This window comes from Carlito syrichta, unplaced genomic scaffold (genome assembly GCF_000164805.1).
Source record: "Carlito syrichta isolate Samal-C Ts95f unplaced genomic scaffold, Tarsius_syrichta-2.0.1 Scaffold311793, whole genome shotgun sequence".
Lineage (NCBI taxonomy): Eukaryota > Metazoa > Chordata > Mammalia > Primates > Tarsiidae > Carlito > Carlito syrichta.
In genome coordinates, this window is record NW_007255889.1 from 484,230 (window position 1) to 504,727 (window position 20,498).

Here is a 20,498-nt window from a genome sequence, read left to right on the forward strand (position 1 = left end):
GACATACTGTGCTATGTTGTTCTGAATATTCAGTTCTTCCCTTACTTCAACTACTCTATTTCGAATACAAAAATTATCCTATAATTTTTTGGCTTTGTTCACCCTATCTATTGGCAAATCTCTAAAACGTCTCCCTTTTTAATGATCATCACTATGATATCACAAAGCTTTCATTTGTAACTCTTTTCAATTCTCTGATATATCTTATATGTTTCTTTTTGTTCCTAATTTATATATGAATTCTATTATTTTGTTGCCTATCTTTTGTGTGTGTGTGTAGGAGTCTCACTCTGTCACCCAGGCTGAAGCACAATGGTATGCTCATGGCCACCGTAGCCTCAACCTGCTGGGCTCAGGTGATCCTTCTGCCTGAGCCTCCCAAGTGGCTGGAACCACAGGTGCGCACCATCACACTCAGCTAATTTTTAAATTATTATTATTTATTGTAGGGAAAAGGTCTCACCAAGTTCCCCAGGCTGGTCTCAAACTCCTGGACTCAGGCAATCCTCTCGCCACTGCCTCCCAAAGTGCTGGGATTACAGACATGAGCCATCACACCCAGCTTACCTTCTTTATTACATTATTCTCTTATGCAGCCATATTTGACTTCTTAATTATTGAATCCATATTTTATATGGAATATATAATATGTGCATATATACATATAGGATGATATTTATGACAACCTATGTGTCTGTGATGCAGATATTTATTTAGAGACATTTCCTTTGTGTGTGCATTTATATAAGAGCATGAGTACAAGAGTGCACAAGGCATGCACCACTGCTGAGATCCACAAATCTGCTCTTTTGGGGTCTGACATTATATCTAGTTTCTTGCTTATTTGATACTGGTGGATTTTTTGCTGATGCTATTGTTGATGCTGTTTATTTTGTTAAGAAGGAAGATTGTGTGACCCAGATTTACTTTGCCATTTTACTTGCTAGTTTACAGAGCTCAATTTAATGCTCACTTGCAGCAATGGCCTTAGTTCTGGCTTGACGAAAGTATGCTCCTTCTTCATCCAGGTGACATATGTTGTCATCCTCATCGTCACCGTCATTATCAAATCGTACATGTGCTTTAACTCAAACTTGCCTCAAATAACTCTTGGATGTAGGAGCATGGAGCTAAAGAAGGCAAGAAGATGAACAGATATTTAGTTAGCTTCCTGTAACGTGCAGTTGAAGAAAAATGGACCCAGGGAAATTAACTCATAGTCACATTCACACAGCTGATTAATTTCTGAGTTCTAGATTATGAATTAAGCCAACCTGGTATCGCAGGATCTAGCTAGACTTGGATTTGAATTCCAGCTCTGATATTTACAAGCTGTGAAAACTCGAGTATGTTATTTTACCTCTATTCATCTCACTGTTTTGTCCTGCCTGTGAAACCTTCAGAGGGTTTTTGACAAAGATCTGAAGGGATAATGTATATAAAGTGTTCAGTCCTGTGTCTCTTACATAACAAAGTCATCATAAGTGATTGCAAGCATTAAACACACTTGCCAAGCCAATTAGTAACTGTATTAGCTTGCTCTTATTGTGAAAGAAACAGCTCTAGAATACGGAGATTAAAATGACAATCATTTATCATTTTTCTCGAGTGTGTGAATCAGCTGGGAATGGACTGATCCAGGCTGGGATCGGCTAGATTGTTCTGCTAATTTGGGCTGGGCTTATATACTTGTATTTGGCCTGCTGAGGTTTGGTTGATCTTGGCTGGGCTCAACTGGGCTGTTCTGCTGTACTTGAATGGACTCTCACATGTGCATATGTTATGACCAGAGTGTGATAAGGTAGATTGCCATTATGCAGATAATTTAATTAAGAGTCCTTTATTAACATGCAGGTCAAGGGTAGATTCACACCAAGAAAGCTCTTGACGCTTAAGTGAAGTTTGCAACAAGCTTTTAAAGGCAAGTAGGCTACATAGCAGGGGTTGAGGGTACAAGGAATTAAAAACAAAAGGCACAATCTCTTGGATTTCAGTTAACAAGGCATACAATGACACGCAACTTGTGGCTAGGGAGTTTTCAATGGCCAGCAAGAATAGTTGGCATGAGCAACTCAGGGGAATGCAGCTGTGGGTTTGTGGTCATGGGAACGTTACAGCAATTACACATATACAATGAAGGGGGTCATTTTTAGGTCAGGCAGACAGCTAAGATGGGGGATTTCAGCAAAATGGAGTTACTATGTCAAGCAAGTTACTGCAAGTATTTTACAGATTTCATTAGCTATTTCACATAGCCTGCTAGAAATTGGAGGCTCGTGGCTGGGTTTAAGGATTTTTCTGCTTTGTGTGTCTCTCATTCTCTCCTGAGATCAAAGGGCTAGTCTAGCATCTTCTTCTTATGGCTATAGAAGAGGAACAAGAGAGAGAGAGAGCACACTCATGTGAAACTTTTAAGGCCTAGGACCAAATCTAAAACTCCTACCTCATGCTATTGGCCAAAGCCAGTCTCTCAGCTTAACCTAAAGTCAAAGGACAAAGGTATGAATACAGGGCAAAATAAAGAATTACTATCACTAACACAATCGGTGATAATGCCAAATGAAATCTAGAATAATGCAGAAACAGAGAAGTAAAGTTTGAGCTTCAGAGTCAAACCGACCACGATTTAAGGCCTAGTTTAACCTCTAATTATCTCCATGACTTTGGTCCAGTTATCTAATTCTTATAAAAATCATTTTCTTAATGTATAAAATTGAGATAATTACTTCCCAAGCAATAGTGTGGGATTCATACATTAATTTAGCATATTGTAAGGCATATAACAGTTATTTGATATTTGGTAGCTATTGTTGGCATTGTCTTTTCCTTTCAGTTCATAATCCTTGCCTTCAGACATCAGGATATATAAGTTATTAATTTGAAACTTTTAAAAAATGCTTCCCCTAAGTTGAACAAATTCTTATTTATTTTATCTTAAGCAAGAGAAAAAAATAATTGCTAAGGCCTATCATTCCTATTTTCCTCAAACACAAACAAGTAAATAGTGACATGAATAAAAGCATATTTAATGGAAAATTCTGTTTCATTTATCTATCAATGAGTACCAATTACACTTTGGAAGGGCAGATGAATGATGTGTTCATACAAATATTTGAATGTGGCAAAAACAGTCAGCTTTGCAGGAGAAGGCTAGGGCTGTGTAAACCCAGATATCAAGATATGCCCTGCTTATGAGAATTCATTGAAAACATGAGGTGCCTTGCACTTTCCATAATGTGGAATCCAAGACCACAGCACAGCAAGGGGTGAACAGAAAGGTGTGATGAGAGTTTGCAAAGTACCACTAATTAGGAAAGAGATCTGGCATCCTGCATCAAGGAACTGCAAGTAGTAATAACAAAGGTGTCACAAGGATTCTGTAATTATGAGTGATTTTCCCAGAACTATGCTCTCGAAGGAATCCCATAAATGATTCCTGAATGTCTTCCATATGCCTACCATTGGCAATATGTCAGACAGAACCCCTGCTCTCAAGTAACACATAGTCTAGTGGTGGTATCAACCCTGCATACAGGCTAATCAATTACTAGGATGAACTGAGATGAAGTTATAATGAGAATATTAACAAAGAACCATAGGATCACAGAAAAATAAATAAATGAGTAAATTTAAACTGGGTCCTGATTAATAAAAAATATTTGGACAGATTTGGGGGAGAAAGTAAAGTTATAATTAATCAACTCAATACGACATTTCTGGTTATTCCTGGAGAGAGGAGAGAGGGGTGATAGAACGTCAGTATCAGAAAGCTGGAGAGTTTTGGTTTTATTAGGATACTTTACTCGGGATGTATTGCAACTATTTAAGCATTGCACTGAGCAGATCTTGCCCTTATCTCTCTTGCACTTTCAGTGAGGTTGTACAATAACTGCAGGCTTGTGGACATTAAAGAGATTGAGGCCTTCTGATAATTTGAAGTTGTGAATTCAGCCCACGATGATTTTTGTTCTAAGGGAGTAATTGGTAACTAATCCAGGACAAAGAACTAGGGGTTAATTGACAATATGGTAACAGCTTCCACTGATCTTATGTTCCAATGGGTATGACACATAATAACTAAACAAAAAAGAGCAGATTGCAATAAACGCACTGAAGTAAACAAGAGCGGTGGAAGAAAGTAACTAGGAGAGGACTCCTAGTTACATTGCTGATATAAAGGGATGGAGAAAATCCAGGTGAGAGTTGTACTAGACAGAGAGAACAGTGACTCCAAGAATTCAGAGGTGAGAAAATGTTTGGCATGTTGACAAAAACAAAAATGAAAACAAGTCTGGCTAGCATACAGTGATTCAAGGGAGAGCTGGAAAGAGAAGACATTGAAAGGAGAGGTAGGAAAAAGATCAAGCAAGTTTTGCAAGTCACGGGGACAAGTAGGAGTTTTGTTCTAAGAGAAATCAGAAGACATTGGATCCTTTTAGGCATGGTTTTGAAATATCCTGTTTTAGGATTTGAGGAAGATCATTCGGCTGCTGTGCAGTGCATAGTGACAGGAATTAAATGTTTAATGGAAAATTCTGTCCATTTGTCAATGAGCACGAATTAAACATTGGAGGGACAGGCTGGCAGATCTCTTGTCAGTACAGTGCCACCACCATGTCCCTCTAAGGCTGGCAACTACATTTCTCAGATTAACCGTCCACATTTGGCTCTGGGTTTGGTTAGATTTTGGTCACACATTTGGTTAGATGTGTGAGGTCTGGAATGTTGAAGTAAATGGGAAGCTTTACTCTGATGGCAGCAGGTGAACATGCAGGTAAGTACCACAACAGCTCCCAACAAACTCCTGAGCGTGACTTCCTTCAGGGTTGCAGACTCCTAGACCTCTCTTCTAGTACTAGTCCTCTCCTGAGAACTCTAGCAACTTTCAGGCGTGTTTTGGAAACCCACTACAGATTTTTTTAAAAACAGTAACAACAAAAACTGAAGCTTCACAAGATTAAATAAGTGGACCCCCCAATGTGATTTAATAGACACAGTCGGAAAGTAGGGACTGGGGCTAGAACTCTGGTCTAGCTCATTCCCAGTCCTACATTCTTTCCACTATGCCAGAGTAACTGCAGTGCCATTATTTTAATATAACCCATACCCATGTTAAAATAATCGTCTGGAAAATACACCAAACTCACAGGCCAAAGTCCTATGATGAAGGCATATCATTCACTGATAGATTATCTGGGGAAACAAAGAATTGAGGTGGAATTCATGATATAAACTATAAGTGACATCCCAAGCCACTGAGTTTTGTCAAATAACATTTTATCCACTAGACAGCTTGACATCAACTAGCTAATGCCAGTGACATGGGCGACTTCATAGGAAAGAAGGAGAAATGAGTGGGTGGTATAAATAACATGCATGAATTACCGGGCACTCAACAGCTCATGAAGAACAAGCCTTTGTTATATATGGTGTCCGTCATCTGAAACCACAGGGCAGTCGTAAATGCCATAAATTGACAAATGACTGCAAAATATCAAAGCCAGGGCTCCTAGAAGTCAAACTCCCGAGCTTCAGCAGGTGGAGGGGTCAACCTGCCGAGTGACAGGGGGCAGCTCAGTGTCCACGGCATGAACTCATCACACTCCCTTCCTCACTCATGCTGCTCCAGCATCCACCACGTGACTGCTGATTCACAGTGTTCACCCTTCATGCGTGTTTTGTTTATGCCTCCCCCTTGCCTGGGATACTCTGTCCTTGTCACTGTGACCAGAGACTTCTCGGACTTTAAGATTCAGTCCAAGCATCATTGCTCCCAAGAAGCTTTTCCTGCCCTACACTTTCATCTGCACAGCCCTAATTTCCTGTGCATGTTTTCTGATTGTGCTTGTAATACGCTAATAAAATATGACTACAGATTGTCATTATGTTTTTGTCTCCTCTGTTAGACTCTGAGCTCCCTGAGGTCAAAGCACTTATCTTTTTTTTCTTTTCAAATCCCTAATGCCTAGCACACAGACTGCATATTAATGACTCTCCAGTGGTTAGCATCCATTTGAATCAGAGGGTTTCCTGGGCCCCACTCCCAAGTTGCTGACAGATTTACAGCAGGGCCTGAGAATTTGTATTTCTAATAAGTTCCAGGTGATGCTGGTATGGCTGGTCTGGGGACAAACTTTGAGAAACCCTGCTATATGTCACAGTTAGTTTTCACTTACTACACTTATACTGTATAAGTGGTTATGGGTTTGGGTTAAGGGTCTCTAATCCCCGGGTCATGGACTGGTACCTGTCTGTGGTCTGTTAGGAACCAGTCAGCACAGCAGGAGGTGAACAGTGGGCGATAAAGTGAAGTTTCATCTGTATTTACAGCCACTTTCCATTGCTTGCATTACTGTCAGAGCTCTGTCTTCTGTCAGATCAGTGGCAGCATTAGACTCTCATAGGATCATGAACCCTATTGTGAACTGTGCATGCGAGGGATCTAGGTTGCACACTCCTTATGAGAATCTAATTTCTGACGATCTGAGGTGGAGCTGAGGCGGTGATGCTAGTGCTGGGGAGTGGCCACAAATACAGATGAACATTAGCAGTGAGGTTTGATTGCACAGAGACCATCATAAATCAGCTGCTTACAGATTCATATCAAAACCCTATCGGTGAAAGACAAGTGAGAGATGTACTTCAATTGTACAGCTGCATGTGGTGGCAGACATTAAGTCAGGATGTGACACTTATTTCAGTCTGCACGTGGTCCACCAATTATTTTATTTACACTTCTGTCCTTGCCTTTTTCCTGCACTGCACACTTATCGCGGTCACAGTTTTGGTAAGTCCACAAGCTAACCCCAGCCAAAGTGAGTAAAAAAACAAATGTCACTGGAGAGCTTCTTTGAAAAGGGAGAAAGACCCAATGATGAGACAGCAGAAGATGCTAAGACAGCCAAGAAAAAGAAAGCATGTAGAAGGAAAACCCAAGAGTTCTACTTAAATTGTGGGTTCACTGCAACAGGTGATTCACATTTTTCAAGTTCACTTTGTATAATAGGTGGCAACCGACTATCCAACAAAGTCATGAAACTTTCAAAACTTCTCCACCCACATGGAGATCAACCACCTTGATTAAAAGACAAGCCTCTGGATTTCTTCAAAAGAAAAAAAAAAAAACACGAACACACAGAACGGAAGTAATTGTTGAAGGTCATCACTCCATCAAATGTGTCTGCACTAAGAGCAACCTTCTTAGTGGCAGACCGCATTGCTATAGCGAAGAAGCCCTTTAATATTGGTGAAGAGTTGATCCTGTCTGCTACTAAGGACGATCGTCATGAATTATTAGTAGAGACTGCAGTTCAAAAGGTGGCATGTGATCCTTTTTCAGCTAGAGTCGTAACTAGAAGAATTGATGACCTAGCAGAAGATATTGAGGCAAAATCCTTAGAGAGGTTTAGTGAGTCATGGTAAGTAATTCAGGTTGATGAGTCTACCGATGTCGGCAATAGGGCCACAATGCTTCTTTTTGTGTGATGTATTTTCAGGAGGATGTGCGTGAGATGAAGCTATGTTACGTGCCCTTCTGTTGCTAACCAATACCACAGCTACAGAACTATTCAACTCTTTGAATAATTTCATATTAGGAAAATTTAATTGGTCATTTTGTGTCTGTATATGCACAGACTGAGTGGCTGACATGGCCACTGGATGGACTTCTGGTTTCACTGAATCAGGATAAAGAGGTTGCTTCTGATTTTTTGTCTATGCCCTGTGTCATCCATAGAGAAATGCTGGCTAGCCAAAAAAGTCACCTGAACTTAATGTTTTACAGGATGTGATTGCTATTATCAACCACATTAAAGTCCATGCCCTTAACTCACATCTGTCCGCGCAGCTCTGTGAGGAGATGGACACAGAACACACATATCTTCTCTTATACACTGAAATGAGATGGCTTTCTCAAGGTAGATCACTGACCAGAGTTTTTGAGTTATGAGAGATGCTCCAGAGGTTTCTTTTAGAAAAACAGTCACCTCTGGCAGCACATTTCAGTGACACAGAATGGATCGCACAACTTGCTTACTTGTGTGGTGTATTCAACCTGTTGAACAAACTCAATCCATCACTTTAGGAGAGAATGACAACTGTATTCAAGTCAGCAGACAAAGTGACTACAATCAAAGCCAAACTGGAATTACGGGGGCAATGAGTGAACATTGGGATTTTTGACACGTTTTAAACAGTAGCAGAGATTTTAAAAGAGACTGAGCCAAGGTCTTCTTTCTCCCAGCTGGTGCATGATCACCTATCTCAGCTTTCAGAAAAGTTTGAGCATTACTTTCCATTCACAAAGACCCCCTGGGAAGGAATGGATCTGCAACCCATTTACGAATAAGCCAGGTGAATCATCTTTGTGCATGCTAGAGATCACACATAATGGTGTCCTTAAAATTTGAGACAACTTCAAATTTCTATGTTCTGAATTAAAGTCAAGGCAGAATATTCCAAAATTGCCACAAAAAGCAATAAAAGCCTGCTTCTATTTCCAACCTCCTATCTTTGTGAAGCAGGGTTTTCTGCAGTGACAGCAACCAAGATGAGACCATGGAGTAGACTGGGCATAAGCAACACACTTTGGGAGTCACTGTTTCCCATCTCTCCCAGATGGGACTATCTAGTTGCAGGAAAACAACCTCGGGGCTCTCACGAATTCTGCATGTTGATGAGTTGTATCCTTATTTTGTTATATATTACAATGTAATAATAATAGAAATAAAGTACACAATAATAGAAATAATAGTAGAAATAAAGTACACAATAAATGCCATGTGCTTAAATCATCCCCAAACCATCCTCCCACCCCTGCCTGCAATCTGTGAAAAAATTTGTCTTCCACAAAACTGGTCCCCGATGCCACAAAGGCTTGGGACTGCTGGTTTAGGCTATAAAGCCTCCTGTTAACCTGAGGTTAAATCATAGCTCTTCAAGCCAGAAAACCTTGGATAAGTGACCTTAGCATTCTGAGCCTCCATTCCCTAATCTAAAACCAAGTAGGCGATTAAAAAAAATACCAAAGTGCTTATCATGATGCTAAATTTAGCACAAAACTCCTACTGTTTTGAGCTGAAGAAAGAAACCCAGGAGAGGCGAATGAGTGAGAAGCCAGATGCGACAGCCCAAGGCTCCCAAACGAGGACCAGCCACACATGGAGCTCAGCAATGAGTTTAATTAAATACTACACATATTTAGTTACTGAAGGATGCCATTTCCTCAGCACAAACAGATATGAAAGCAATAGCGTATGACAGCCCCGAGGGTGTAGAGAAGACTCTGTTTTGAATTTTTCTTACATCAATCAAGTGATTGGTAACACTATCTCTTCAGCAAGGGTTTGCAGAATTGCGTCTGGTGGGTTTTCCACCAGGGCTCTCCACCAAAACCCTCTCATGAATAGATAATCAGCTTCTACTGATCTGCTCTGTGACCGCCTTCCAGAGCAGTGGCTTTCCCCTGTGCTGTGATTTGAGCTCTCTGAACAACCATGTGTTGCTGTTTTTCTCATTAACCTTATTATAGAGTTTTGCCCCCAAGGTACATTCTTCTTAAAAATATATTTGTAGAAGGGTGAACCCCCTCCCTTCTTTTTAACCTAGGCTAGTGTGATAATTATCAGCATCTGAATGGGAAGTAAATGATTTAGTCACTCTTCAAAAGATGAGTTTGATAGGAATTGTCCGCTGTCCAGACAATAATTTTTCCTGAGGGAAGAGATGGAAATTTCAAAAAATAATATCATCAAACAAATGGAGTCTTACTGTGCAAAGTCAGGCACTGTGATTTGTGGCCAACATTCTTTTTTTTTTTTATTTGAGTCTCACAACTCTAGCAGGTAATGTCTATGAATAGTCCCATTTTGCATATTAAAAACCATGAGGCTCAGACTGGAGAAATGGCTTGCTTAAGATTGCATAGCTGGTAAATGAATGACGTGAACCTTGATCCCAGGGATACAAAGTCTATGCTCTGAAGCCATGAATCTTAAAGTTCAATGTGCACAGAATATCTCTTAAAATGCAGATTCTGATTCAGAAGGTCTGGGGTGGAGTTGAGATTCTGTATCTCTCACAACTCCTCAGGTGAAGCCTATGATTTTGCCCAAAAAGTAGCCTGGATACCAAGTCCGAAATGGCACAGAAAAGTAGCTCTTTTTTTCCATTGGATCAAGTCAATTAGCTTGTTTCCTGATGCTCATCTTGTTTCCTGATGATCAAAGCCTCCAAATTCCCTGTTGACATCCAACTTTGATTTGATAAACATTATTGAATTGCCTATCCTGTGCAAAGTTCGCATCTAGGTCTTGGATGGGGGAAACACAAAAATCTTAAATTAAAAAGATAACAATAACTAGCTGCACTGAATGATAGACGGAGAATAGAATGATCTGGTCTCTAGATTCTACACTACATGTGTATTGCAGGGAGGTAAGGAAGGATTTACTCTTTCAATAGCAAATGAGGATTGAGAGATTGGACTAAGGTAGACCACAGGTCATCTGGAAAAGTCACATAAGGAAAGCATGGTCCTCACCTGAAGTCCTCCACCTGAAGTCTTCACTGAGTCCACGCACCATAGACATTGACTGCCCATAGGTGCTGAGGGCACTAGCATTCTGCTCAGTAAGGTCTTTCTCAATGATCTGTAAGAGGTTCCTTCAGACTGTAGCAGTGGTTTAGCCCCTGGGGAATGTTTGGTAATGTCCAGAGACATTTTTGGTTGGGACAACTTGGGTGACCCTACTGGTATGCAGCAGGTAGAAGCCAGGGATCTTGCTACACCCTTTATCATGCACATGCTAGGCTCTTCTCTCATTTCCACTTCCTTCTCCCCACTTCCAAGGTATTAACAGCGCTCTGGAAAAGTCCTGGACTAGGGCCTAAGCTTTTGGTTGATAAATTAGAAGGATCTGGAGCCACAACAGGGCTATAAGCAATTTAGTCATCCACATCCATTTGAAACCATTTCTCCAGGCCACAGTGAGCCCTCTGGAGACTCAGCAGGGGATGTGACTTTCTAGGGCATTATCTTGGCTTCCTGGAGCTTCTCCAGCCAAAAATGAGAAATAATCTCTTCGTATTCTAGTCAGAGGAGAGGTTAAAACCCAGGGTAAGAAGTCAGAGAAAGAGTGGGAGTGGCGTGAGAGGGAAGGAGATATCTGAGTCAAATCCTAAAGGGTGAGATGGGTTAGCATGAATGTAAGAGGTCCCCCAGGAATATAAACAACCATGTACAAAGGCCTAGGGAGAAAGTGAACCTGGTATGTTTGAGAACCACAGATGATTTTAATTACCAGAGTGAAAAAAATAGCAAGAGTTATGAGGGGAAGAGAGCTGAGGAAACATCTGAAATCTCTGCCAAAGAAACGTCTTCGGTTCTATCTTCAGACCAAGAGGAAGACAATGAGTACTTTGAAGTTATGCAAACTTCACTTCTTTCTCGACAGACCCATCAAGAAATGCAATATCCTCACTCTAGAGACTATTTCTGGCTGCTACGGCCAGTTCCTTTTTTTATTAATCAGTATTTTTTATTATGGTTTTGTGGGGTACAGTTAAGGGTTAGGTGTACAATTACGTTTCATTCAGGTACCCTGTTGATAAGAGGTGTTTTCCCATCCCCAGACAGATATTTGCTACTGTTAATCCCATCCCCCTCCCCTCCCATAGTTTCCCAGTACGTCAGTCATTTTCTTATAGTATTACATTGAATGTTCAAGGTCCATTATATGAGTGAGAACATGTGATACTCGGATCTTTGTTTCTGTGAGAGGTCACTCAGTATTATAGACACTAGTTCCATCCAGGTTGCTGGGAATTTATGATTTTGTTCTTTTTTATGGCTGTGTAGTATTCCATCGTGTATATGTACCACATTTTTTAAATCTAGTCCTCTTTTGATGGGCAACATGGTTGTTTCCAGGTTCTTGCTATTGTGAACAACACTGCGATAAACATACGTGTGCAGGTATCTTTTTCATGGATCAAAGTCCTTCCTTAGTACCTAAGTCCATCGTGATTGCTCACTCTACTTTCCCACCCTGGACCATCAAGACTTGTGGGTTACCTGCTCTGACTTAGAAGTATTGTTTGTCCTGGATCCTGGAGCTATGTTCCCAGTTAGTTTTCCTCAGTATCTCTCTGACGGCCTATTTCTGTGCCTCCTTGGGCACTCGAGTCTTCCAGTTGAGGCCGACCCTTGTCTCCATACCATTTCTTGGGGCATCCTTCACTCTTCCCAAACTCTGATCTTCACCTGGCTTAGTGAACCATGGCCAGCCAGCTTGCCAACCCTTCCTAGGGTGGCCAGATGTTCTGGTTTGCCTAAAACTGAGAGTACTTAGGTCTTCCATTTTGAAACCAGAAAAGTTTAGGGCAAACCAGAATGAGTTGCCCATCCCACACCCCATCCAAAAATTTGCAGTTAGCCAAGCCCACCTTGTCCTGAGGCCAGGACTATTTCCAATTCATTCTTGTCCTTCTCGCAACATTTAAGATCAAGTAATTTTGAGTTTGCAAATAGCTTTTCATCATCGTCACCCCTTACCTTGTCTCTATTTCTCAAACTGGTAGTGCTGCTACCAGGCAAATGCATCATTAATTAACCACAAAAGCAAGGTGAGAGTAATCATAAACGGCTTTAAACCCAGACTGGGAAATCAGTTGTCAGTGGTTCAGAAAGATATGCAGTAGTGTGCAGTTTGTGATGTCTCCCTAAATGCATTTCTAAAATGCTGGGGCTTATTCTCTGTCTCGCCCTTTATTTTTTATTGAGAAATGATGTATAAGTCTCGGCTTCACTCTCAGCCTTGTTATATTGTTCCTACGCCTACAGCTATTTGTACTCCAACTGCTCTATTGCAGCTAAACTTTGTTTACATATTTCAATTTTCACATGAGTCAGCCTCAGGCAGATTTGTTCTCTTACCTGAATTCCCAGCCCTGTCTTCTGCCATTTCTGGGGCTCCAAGGAGCCTGACCCAGCAGTGGGCGAGAAAACACGCAGCTACAGAAATACAAAAGATGTAAAGCTCGCTGGAGATTTGTAACAGCTTGAAGATATTCTGCTGAAATCTGAAATGTGCTGGGGCAACAAGTGTGAAAACATTCACTTCTTTCCTACCCCGTCTTCACCTCCCAGTTATCTTCTCACTTGACTTGGGCCCTTTGAAGCCTGTGGATTCCAAGCATCCTTGAAAAAAAGGAGCTCCGTAATCAAGTATGTGTGAAAATGGTTGTAGCTTTGGCCATCACATGGGAAGCAGGTGTTTTCCAAGAGAATTGATGACATCCCAGGCCCACCACAATCTGGCCACAATCTGTTTTTCCAGACGCATTACCCCCACCCCCGTACATGTTATGTTCAGCCACACAAAATGATTCTCCAAAACCCATTGTGCCTTTCATGCCTCCATTCCTCTTTGCATTCGCTATTTTGATAGCCCAGAATACCCTCTACACTCTCCTTTCCCCTCCTTGCCTGCTAAATGCCTACTAATTTTTTAGAATCGCATTCCAATGCCATCTCTACAGGCTTTGCAATCCAGCAAGAGATGATTTATCTGTGTCTCTTTGCTCCCTTAGCATGTTGAGCACGCCTCTGGGTATCAGGCCCTGCCATGGCCTTGAGCTCTGGAATCTGTGCCAATCGGGGTATGTCTGCAAACTCCTAGAGAGAGAGCTTAGCAATAAAATGAAGTATTAGCATGAGGAAGCTGAAGCTCTGTGTGGAAATGGTGCCAGAGGGTTCGGAGGTCTCCTGAAGTAGGGGAGACCCTCACCCTCAGCCTGGTACCCAGGTTCTTGATATCGTCTGGGGAAAGCATTCAAGGATGAGTCAGAGTTAAGTGAAAGCAAGGAAGTTTATTGTAAGATCAAAGCACACACTCCAGAGAGAGGGGATACAGGCATACTTGAGAGAGTGAGTTGCATCCAGGAGGGTTGGGTTTTCTTCTTTTTAAAGCTATCTCTAGCTAAGAGGTGGCATATGCACGGATTTTCTGGGAAAGATGTGAGGATTTCCTGGAATTGGGTACCCTCCCCTTTTCTGTCTTAACTTGGTCAAAACAGGAACTGTCATGGCACTGGCAGGTGTGTATAATGAGCCTGGAGGTTGCTTGCCAGTCAAATCCATTGCCAAGTTGAATCCAGCTGGTCTTAGTTGGGTTGACTATGTCCTGCTTTTCTTTCAGAGTCTTACCTGTTGTAATGCTCTAGTCCCGGATCTGAAAGGGTGTGTGCATAATGCTCTTTTTCTATTCCAAATAAGTCACATAGAGGTCTAGCAGGGAAAGACATTGGTTTATAAACCATTTGCACACATACTTGATAAAGACATTGGAAGGAGGCACTGATGGCGGCCAGTCGGTGAAGAAAGAATCTGCACCTTGGGACAGTACAGCAAACAGTTTTATAATCAAGTGAGTTAATTATTCAAATTGTTATCCAGTGTTTGCGATTACAGTGAGTAAGGGTGCTGCCTACATTGTTCTGAGCTCTGCTAGCCAGCCAGATCACTAACATATTATGACTCATTACTGGGAACATACATGTCCTTCGAAGACCAGCCTTGCCCCTCCCCTGAGGGAGGGGGCAGAAAAAAGTCAGGTATGGGGGGAAAGAATCTATGTCTGGGCAGTTACCTTACATGGGTTCATCGTCATTGCAACTTGTTTCAATTCCTCCTTGGTTGGTCATGTGATTTCTTAATTGCTGCCTGGCTTGGTTTTGTTTTGTTTTCCATCCTCCTGAGGTCATCCAGCACTATTCCTGTCTCTGAGAGGCAAGTGTTGTTACTTTGGGACTGATAGCTGACTCAATATCTAAGACGCCTCCGATGTTAAAAATCACTACCCCCTCTTTAACTTATAGTCAATTGTGGTGGCTTATATTTTTGCCTTCCCGGTACACTCTCCATGCCTCTCCTTCCAGTGACAGATAGATCCTGTTCCTCCACAGTCACAGGCGTGTCCAGAAAGGCTTGGGCAATCATGGAGCCCCTTCTATCAGCAATCAGTGATTGTCCCAGGGGAGGACACATGACCCCAACCGTCCATCAGAATCCTTGCCTGGGATTGATGTATAAACAAGGGGAGGAGACACAGAGAGAGCCGGCGAAAATGTGAAAAAAGAAGCCAGAGGCTTACGCCAACAAATGCTGCGGGAGTTGAAGTCTGCTGCCCTGGTAACAGAGTCAGGAACAGCAAGCCTAGGAGAAGCAAGTTCCTTTTCCCAAGACTTCTGCTTGCCCAGCTCCGTCTAGCGCCCCCTGCCGGCAGAATCGTGACAGGAAGCCAGCTGGCCAAGGGGCATTTATTTAATTTGCAGAGTTCTGGCTCTGAGCACGTTTTATGTGCCATACTCTGACCTACAAGTCGGGCGTATAATCAGTATTGATTGCTCCCTTCTATACACTCATAATCTAATAAAGGAAATAAATGGTGAAGTGCAGGGTATAACGAGAACACAGTCCTGGGACCCCCTAACTCCGGATGAACCAGGGAACTCAGATAGCACATTGCTCAAGTAATCCACATTGGAGATGAGAGGGTCTTCCACAAAAGAGGAGAGTGGGAATGAAGAGTAGTAGACAACACTGAGACCTCTGAGATCCCAAGTCTGACCACTCTCCAGCTATGTAGACTTCATGTCTTCAAGACAATTGGCTACTCACTGGAATCATCTGAAATCCTTTTTACAAATACTGTTGTCTGGGTCCTACCTCAAGTCTTATGTCTTGGGTCAAGGAAGAGGCCTTGGCACTGGGGTTTGTATAAGCTTTCACGTATCTCTTAAGTCTTCAATTAGAACACAAACTCCTTCAGGGCAAGAACTGGCCCTGGATAAGTTATTTAAATGATTGGAGCCACAGTTTCTTAATATGTTAAGTAGAAATATTAGAAATGTCCTCACAGGTTTCCAGGAGAGTTAAGATGGGCACACATAGTCTATTAACCACAGAGCCTGATGCAGAATAAACAACTAAAAATTACTGTATGATTTACTGACCTTCTATTTGTCTTTGCAATCCCCACAAAATTTAGCAAATTGCTCACTCAAAAAAATTATAGCTATGCATTTAATATCTACTATGCGCCAAGCCCAGATGCTATTTTAACCCTTATTAAATATGTATTACTTTATGTAAATAATTAAAATGAAAAAATGTTCCGTTTACTGGGCAAAAATATTGGGATTCAAAGAGATTAAATATGGTAAGTAACTTGGCACTTTCAATGCCAGTGTCAAATCTGTTCCAATCCCAAAGCCTCTGCTTGCCCTCGCACAAGGCACACTGCTTGCATGAATTGTTATGGAGGGATCAATGTAGTTTCAGACGATAAAAGTGATATCTTTTATCTATCCATTTATCTATCATGATAACATTCATCATTTCTGAGAAGCTATTGAATGTAAGATCCATTATTAATTTAATTAATATGTTTTTGGAAAGAAAATCTCATCAAAAGTAAATATAGATTTTTAAATTTCACCCTGATCTCAGAAATTCAAGATAAAAGGAAAAAGAGGGTAGGTTAAAATTGATGAAATAACTTGATGTAAATAGAGACAGTGCAAGTCACTATACCAAGAAAGCACTCTACTTATACGTTAAAATGCCTTAAGTCCTCAAAGCAATGCCAAGAATAGGTAATATTGTCACCATTCACAGTTAGGAAAATGGAGACTCAGAGTGACCAAGTGACTTCCCCCAGTCACACAGCTAGTAAAAGGTGGCACAGCAGGCATATCGACACTGTTTCCATGTGTTAGGCAGAGCTGGAATCCATCTGTGCAGAGGGATTTGAGATACCAGAATTGCTGATCAGTCTCTTTAAAACACTTTCTCATCTACTTTTAGGTGAAATCAACTGTGAGACAGTTCCTGAGGTGGTGTGATTCTGTGAACTGATGACACCAGGACATAAGATCCTCAGGGAAATGTCGTGCAGAGGAAGGAAAGGAGCATGTCTGTCCCCAACCTTTCTCCTCAAGCACCCACCATGTCAGACAAGGTGCCGTCGCTGGGTTGTATCCAAAGCTCTGTAGGATAAGATGCAGGCCGGCTTGAGGATATGGCAGGGATGTCAGCTTCCTCAGCCTCATGGGATAAGGAATGAGACTTGGACTCTGTAAGGCAGAAAATTGAAGCTACAGACTGTTTGGCACCAGGGACCTAAAAAGATCAAAGATCCCAGACACCAAGAATTGGAGGATATTAAGGGACTGTGCTAATAAAACACTTCGACACAGAACAAGGACCTTTGCAAGTAAGGGGTGTTCCATTGGCTCTGTGGCTTCCACAACCTCCCAGTGATGCCCTCTATGCTCTAAATGTCTACAAACCTCAGAACAGAGGCAAGCTCTGTGGCTGACACAGGACAGACTTCCCTGGAAATAAAGTTTTTAAGCAGGCAGGAGTGTTCACTTCCACAGTGTGAAAACATTTGACTTCCTAGAAATTAACTAATAAGCTCACATGAGCCCAGCCCCAAGCCCAATTGCCCACGAGGCTCAGAGGTCCATTTTTAACTGGCTACATGGAACAAAATTGCCCTCTAGGTGCTGGTTAGCTAATGTAGTATGGAACTCACTGCTGCCTAACACTTACCAAAAGCTCTGCTGAGGGATACGGTCAAGGATCTCCCAAAGGGTGTGCCTTCTCTACGTTCCACCAGACAGGCAGAAATTCACCCCCAGATTGGGCTCAGTCGACAGGAGCCTGTACCCGACTGAGTCCCACCAGTTCCCTGGGGAATTATTTTGACTGCCTTGCATATTTACTGGACTGTCGTGGTGGGCCACCGTACTGAGGGTCACTATAAGACACTGCTCACAGTGCTTGCCCCTGAGTCTACAGAGGTGTCACTGAGCACATCAATCACTGTATCACAGACTGTACTCTTCTGAGGACCCTAGGGAGGAGTGCCTGTCTGCTCCCAGCAGCAAGAATAGAACAAATCTATTAATATCTTATAATCACTGTGAACTATGTTACAGGCAGAGTTTAAAATTTTTCTTTCAGTGCCACTTCTTATAAAATTCTTTTTGGAACGTATGCACTTTTAGTCTTATCCTTTCTATTCTTAGGTCTTACCTTGTTTCTCTCTATTCTTTTATTCCTCGTTTTAACCTATCAACATTTTACTCTGTAACTTGCAAGTTACCTTAAATCCCTTTGGCAACAGAACTGGGGTTCTTAAGTAGCTGTATTCTGTTGGACTGATGGTGGTATTCTAATCAGATCCATTTCTTCACAAAGTGTTGTTTTTGCAAAATTCTTCTATTTAAGTGAACATGATTCTGTACAGGACTAAGTGTAATAACATTTTTTTTGAGTTGGAGTCTCACTCTGTCGCCCAGACTGGAGTGCAGTGGCTGCTACCGGCCACCGCAGCCTCGACCTGCTGGGCTCCGGCGATCCTTCCGCCTCAGCCTTCCGAGTAGCCGGAATTACAGGCATGCGCTACCATGCCTGGCTGATTTATTGTAGAGATGAGGTCTCACTGCCCAGGCAGGTCTCGAACCCACGGGCTCAGGCAATCCACTCACCTCAGCCTCCCAAAAGCGCAGGATTACAGGCTGAGCCACCGACCCTGGCTTGTAATAACATATTAAACTGTCATCTGTCACCCTTTATTTTCTATCATTTGAATGAAGAAATGAATATCTGGTTGGGACGTATGTTTACTGTTGATGTAAAGCTGGATGAGGGAACGAAAAAAGAAACAAAAGTCTTTAAAACAAAACAGAGAAAGAGCTTTCAAGGTTTCTCAAGTTGAAATAATAGGATGATGCCAAGAATTGGGAAGTGAAATGAGTCGTATTGCCATGCCTGCATTTATGTTCAAATAATCATTCATAAAAAGAAATGAGAGAGCCTTACTTAGAGTTCAGATGAAGAAAAAGATTCAAGGAATTTGGCTAATTATTAGTTAATTATTTGAATCAAAGTGTCTCATCACTAATTATTTATAAAGTTAGGGAAGTCTGAGCATGAATCATAAAAGACTCATACCTAGTTCGTTGTAGGGTAGAAATCTCAGAGTATATTCAGCTCTGGTTCAACCACACCTGGAAAAGGGCCCTTGTTCAAGATAACATAATAGAGGAACATAAATTATCTGGAAGGTGGGACAATGGCAATACATATGTTAATGCAATACATATGTTAATGTAACATGTATGTTAATTTCAGTTACATATCATATGTACATACTTACATGTCATGCTGAGGGTTCTTAAAAGCATCATGTTGCATTAGAATGAGAATGAGAGAAAATATGGCTACCTGGGTTGGAATATTTATTACCACTTGCTAGCAACTTGGATTAAGTCTCTTCTATCTTATTCTGGGTTTCTAGTGTGAGTTTATTTAACAGATTACTTTTCTCCCCAGAAAGGAACAGCAAGACACAGAAGATATGGAGATTCATATGGAATCATAGGAAGGTAAAGGAGAAAGAAAAAATTTTGAAAGACTGCACAGAGCCTAAAAGTAAAGGAACACCTAAAAAGTATGCTGGAAAGGTAGTGGGAAATATAATTTGTATGGAATTAAGTTCAGGATATATGTGGTGGGGGACCCAAAAATACCTGGAATTTATTTCTGAAAATTAGTGTATCTATTCCTACATGTTTAAACTTCAGTCACCTTCAAAGTACTTTTTGTTTGATGCAATATACCTATCAAGATGCTTTTTCCACTATTCAAAACAGCATTTGAATTTGTCCATTTTGATGCTTTTTCGTGCTTTAGTTGTTTTTTCTTTCACCTCTTCCACATTGGCAAAACATTTCCCTTGGAGGCCTCTTTTCATCCAGAAAAACAAACAAAAAAAAATTGCTTGGGGTGAGATTGGGTGAATAGGGAGGGTGAAGCATGAGGATCATGCAGTTTTGGGCCAAAAACTACTGAACACTCAGCGTGGTATGGACAGGTGTGTTGTCATGGTGGAAGAACCAGTCACCTGTTTGCCACAACTCGAGATGTTCCTTCCACAAATCATGACGCAACCTTCTCAAAACTTCCAGATAAAAACTTTGGTTGCCCATTTGATCCAGAGGAATAAACCTGAGTGTACTACAAGGGACCTACTTTCCAGAAGACAATTTCTTTTTATTCCACCCCTCGTATATATCAAGCGAGTTCATTGCATTTTAGAAAATAGATTACAGGAGTCGAGTATATCATAAATAGTCCAAATTTTAATCAACTTGAGCAATAACTAGGCTATCAAATTTATAATAGAGTCAAAAGAAAGATTATCACAGTAACCTGCAGAATTAACCATGGTAGGCCTAGTGAAAAGGAAAGGAGACAAGTTCAGATCCACACACTCTCACTGACTAGCGATGTGACCTCAGGCAAGATTAATGCCATTTAACTTTCTTCACTTTTCTTCACTTTCTTCAAATGTAAAATAAGAAGTCCAGTTGTTACCTGCCTAGCTCACAAGACTGACACATGACTTAGCATGAAATTCTTTTTG

General features: G+C 41.4%; 1 protein-coding gene across 1 annotated transcript in view; it reads left to right on the forward strand.

Moving 5' to 3' along the window:
- The window catches only part of LOC110596631 (zinc finger protein 532-like), a gene marked incomplete at its 3' end in the record, with an annotated part of 119,374 nt that overhangs the window by 54,426 nt on the left and 44,450 nt on the right, over positions 1-20,498 (forward strand). Inside the window, exon 2 of the mRNA XM_021718074.1 lies at positions 1,029-1,116. Coding sequence (XP_021573749.1) covers positions 1,029-1,116 — 88 coding nt within the window. The remainder of the gene's footprint in view (positions 1-1,028; positions 1,117-20,498) is intronic.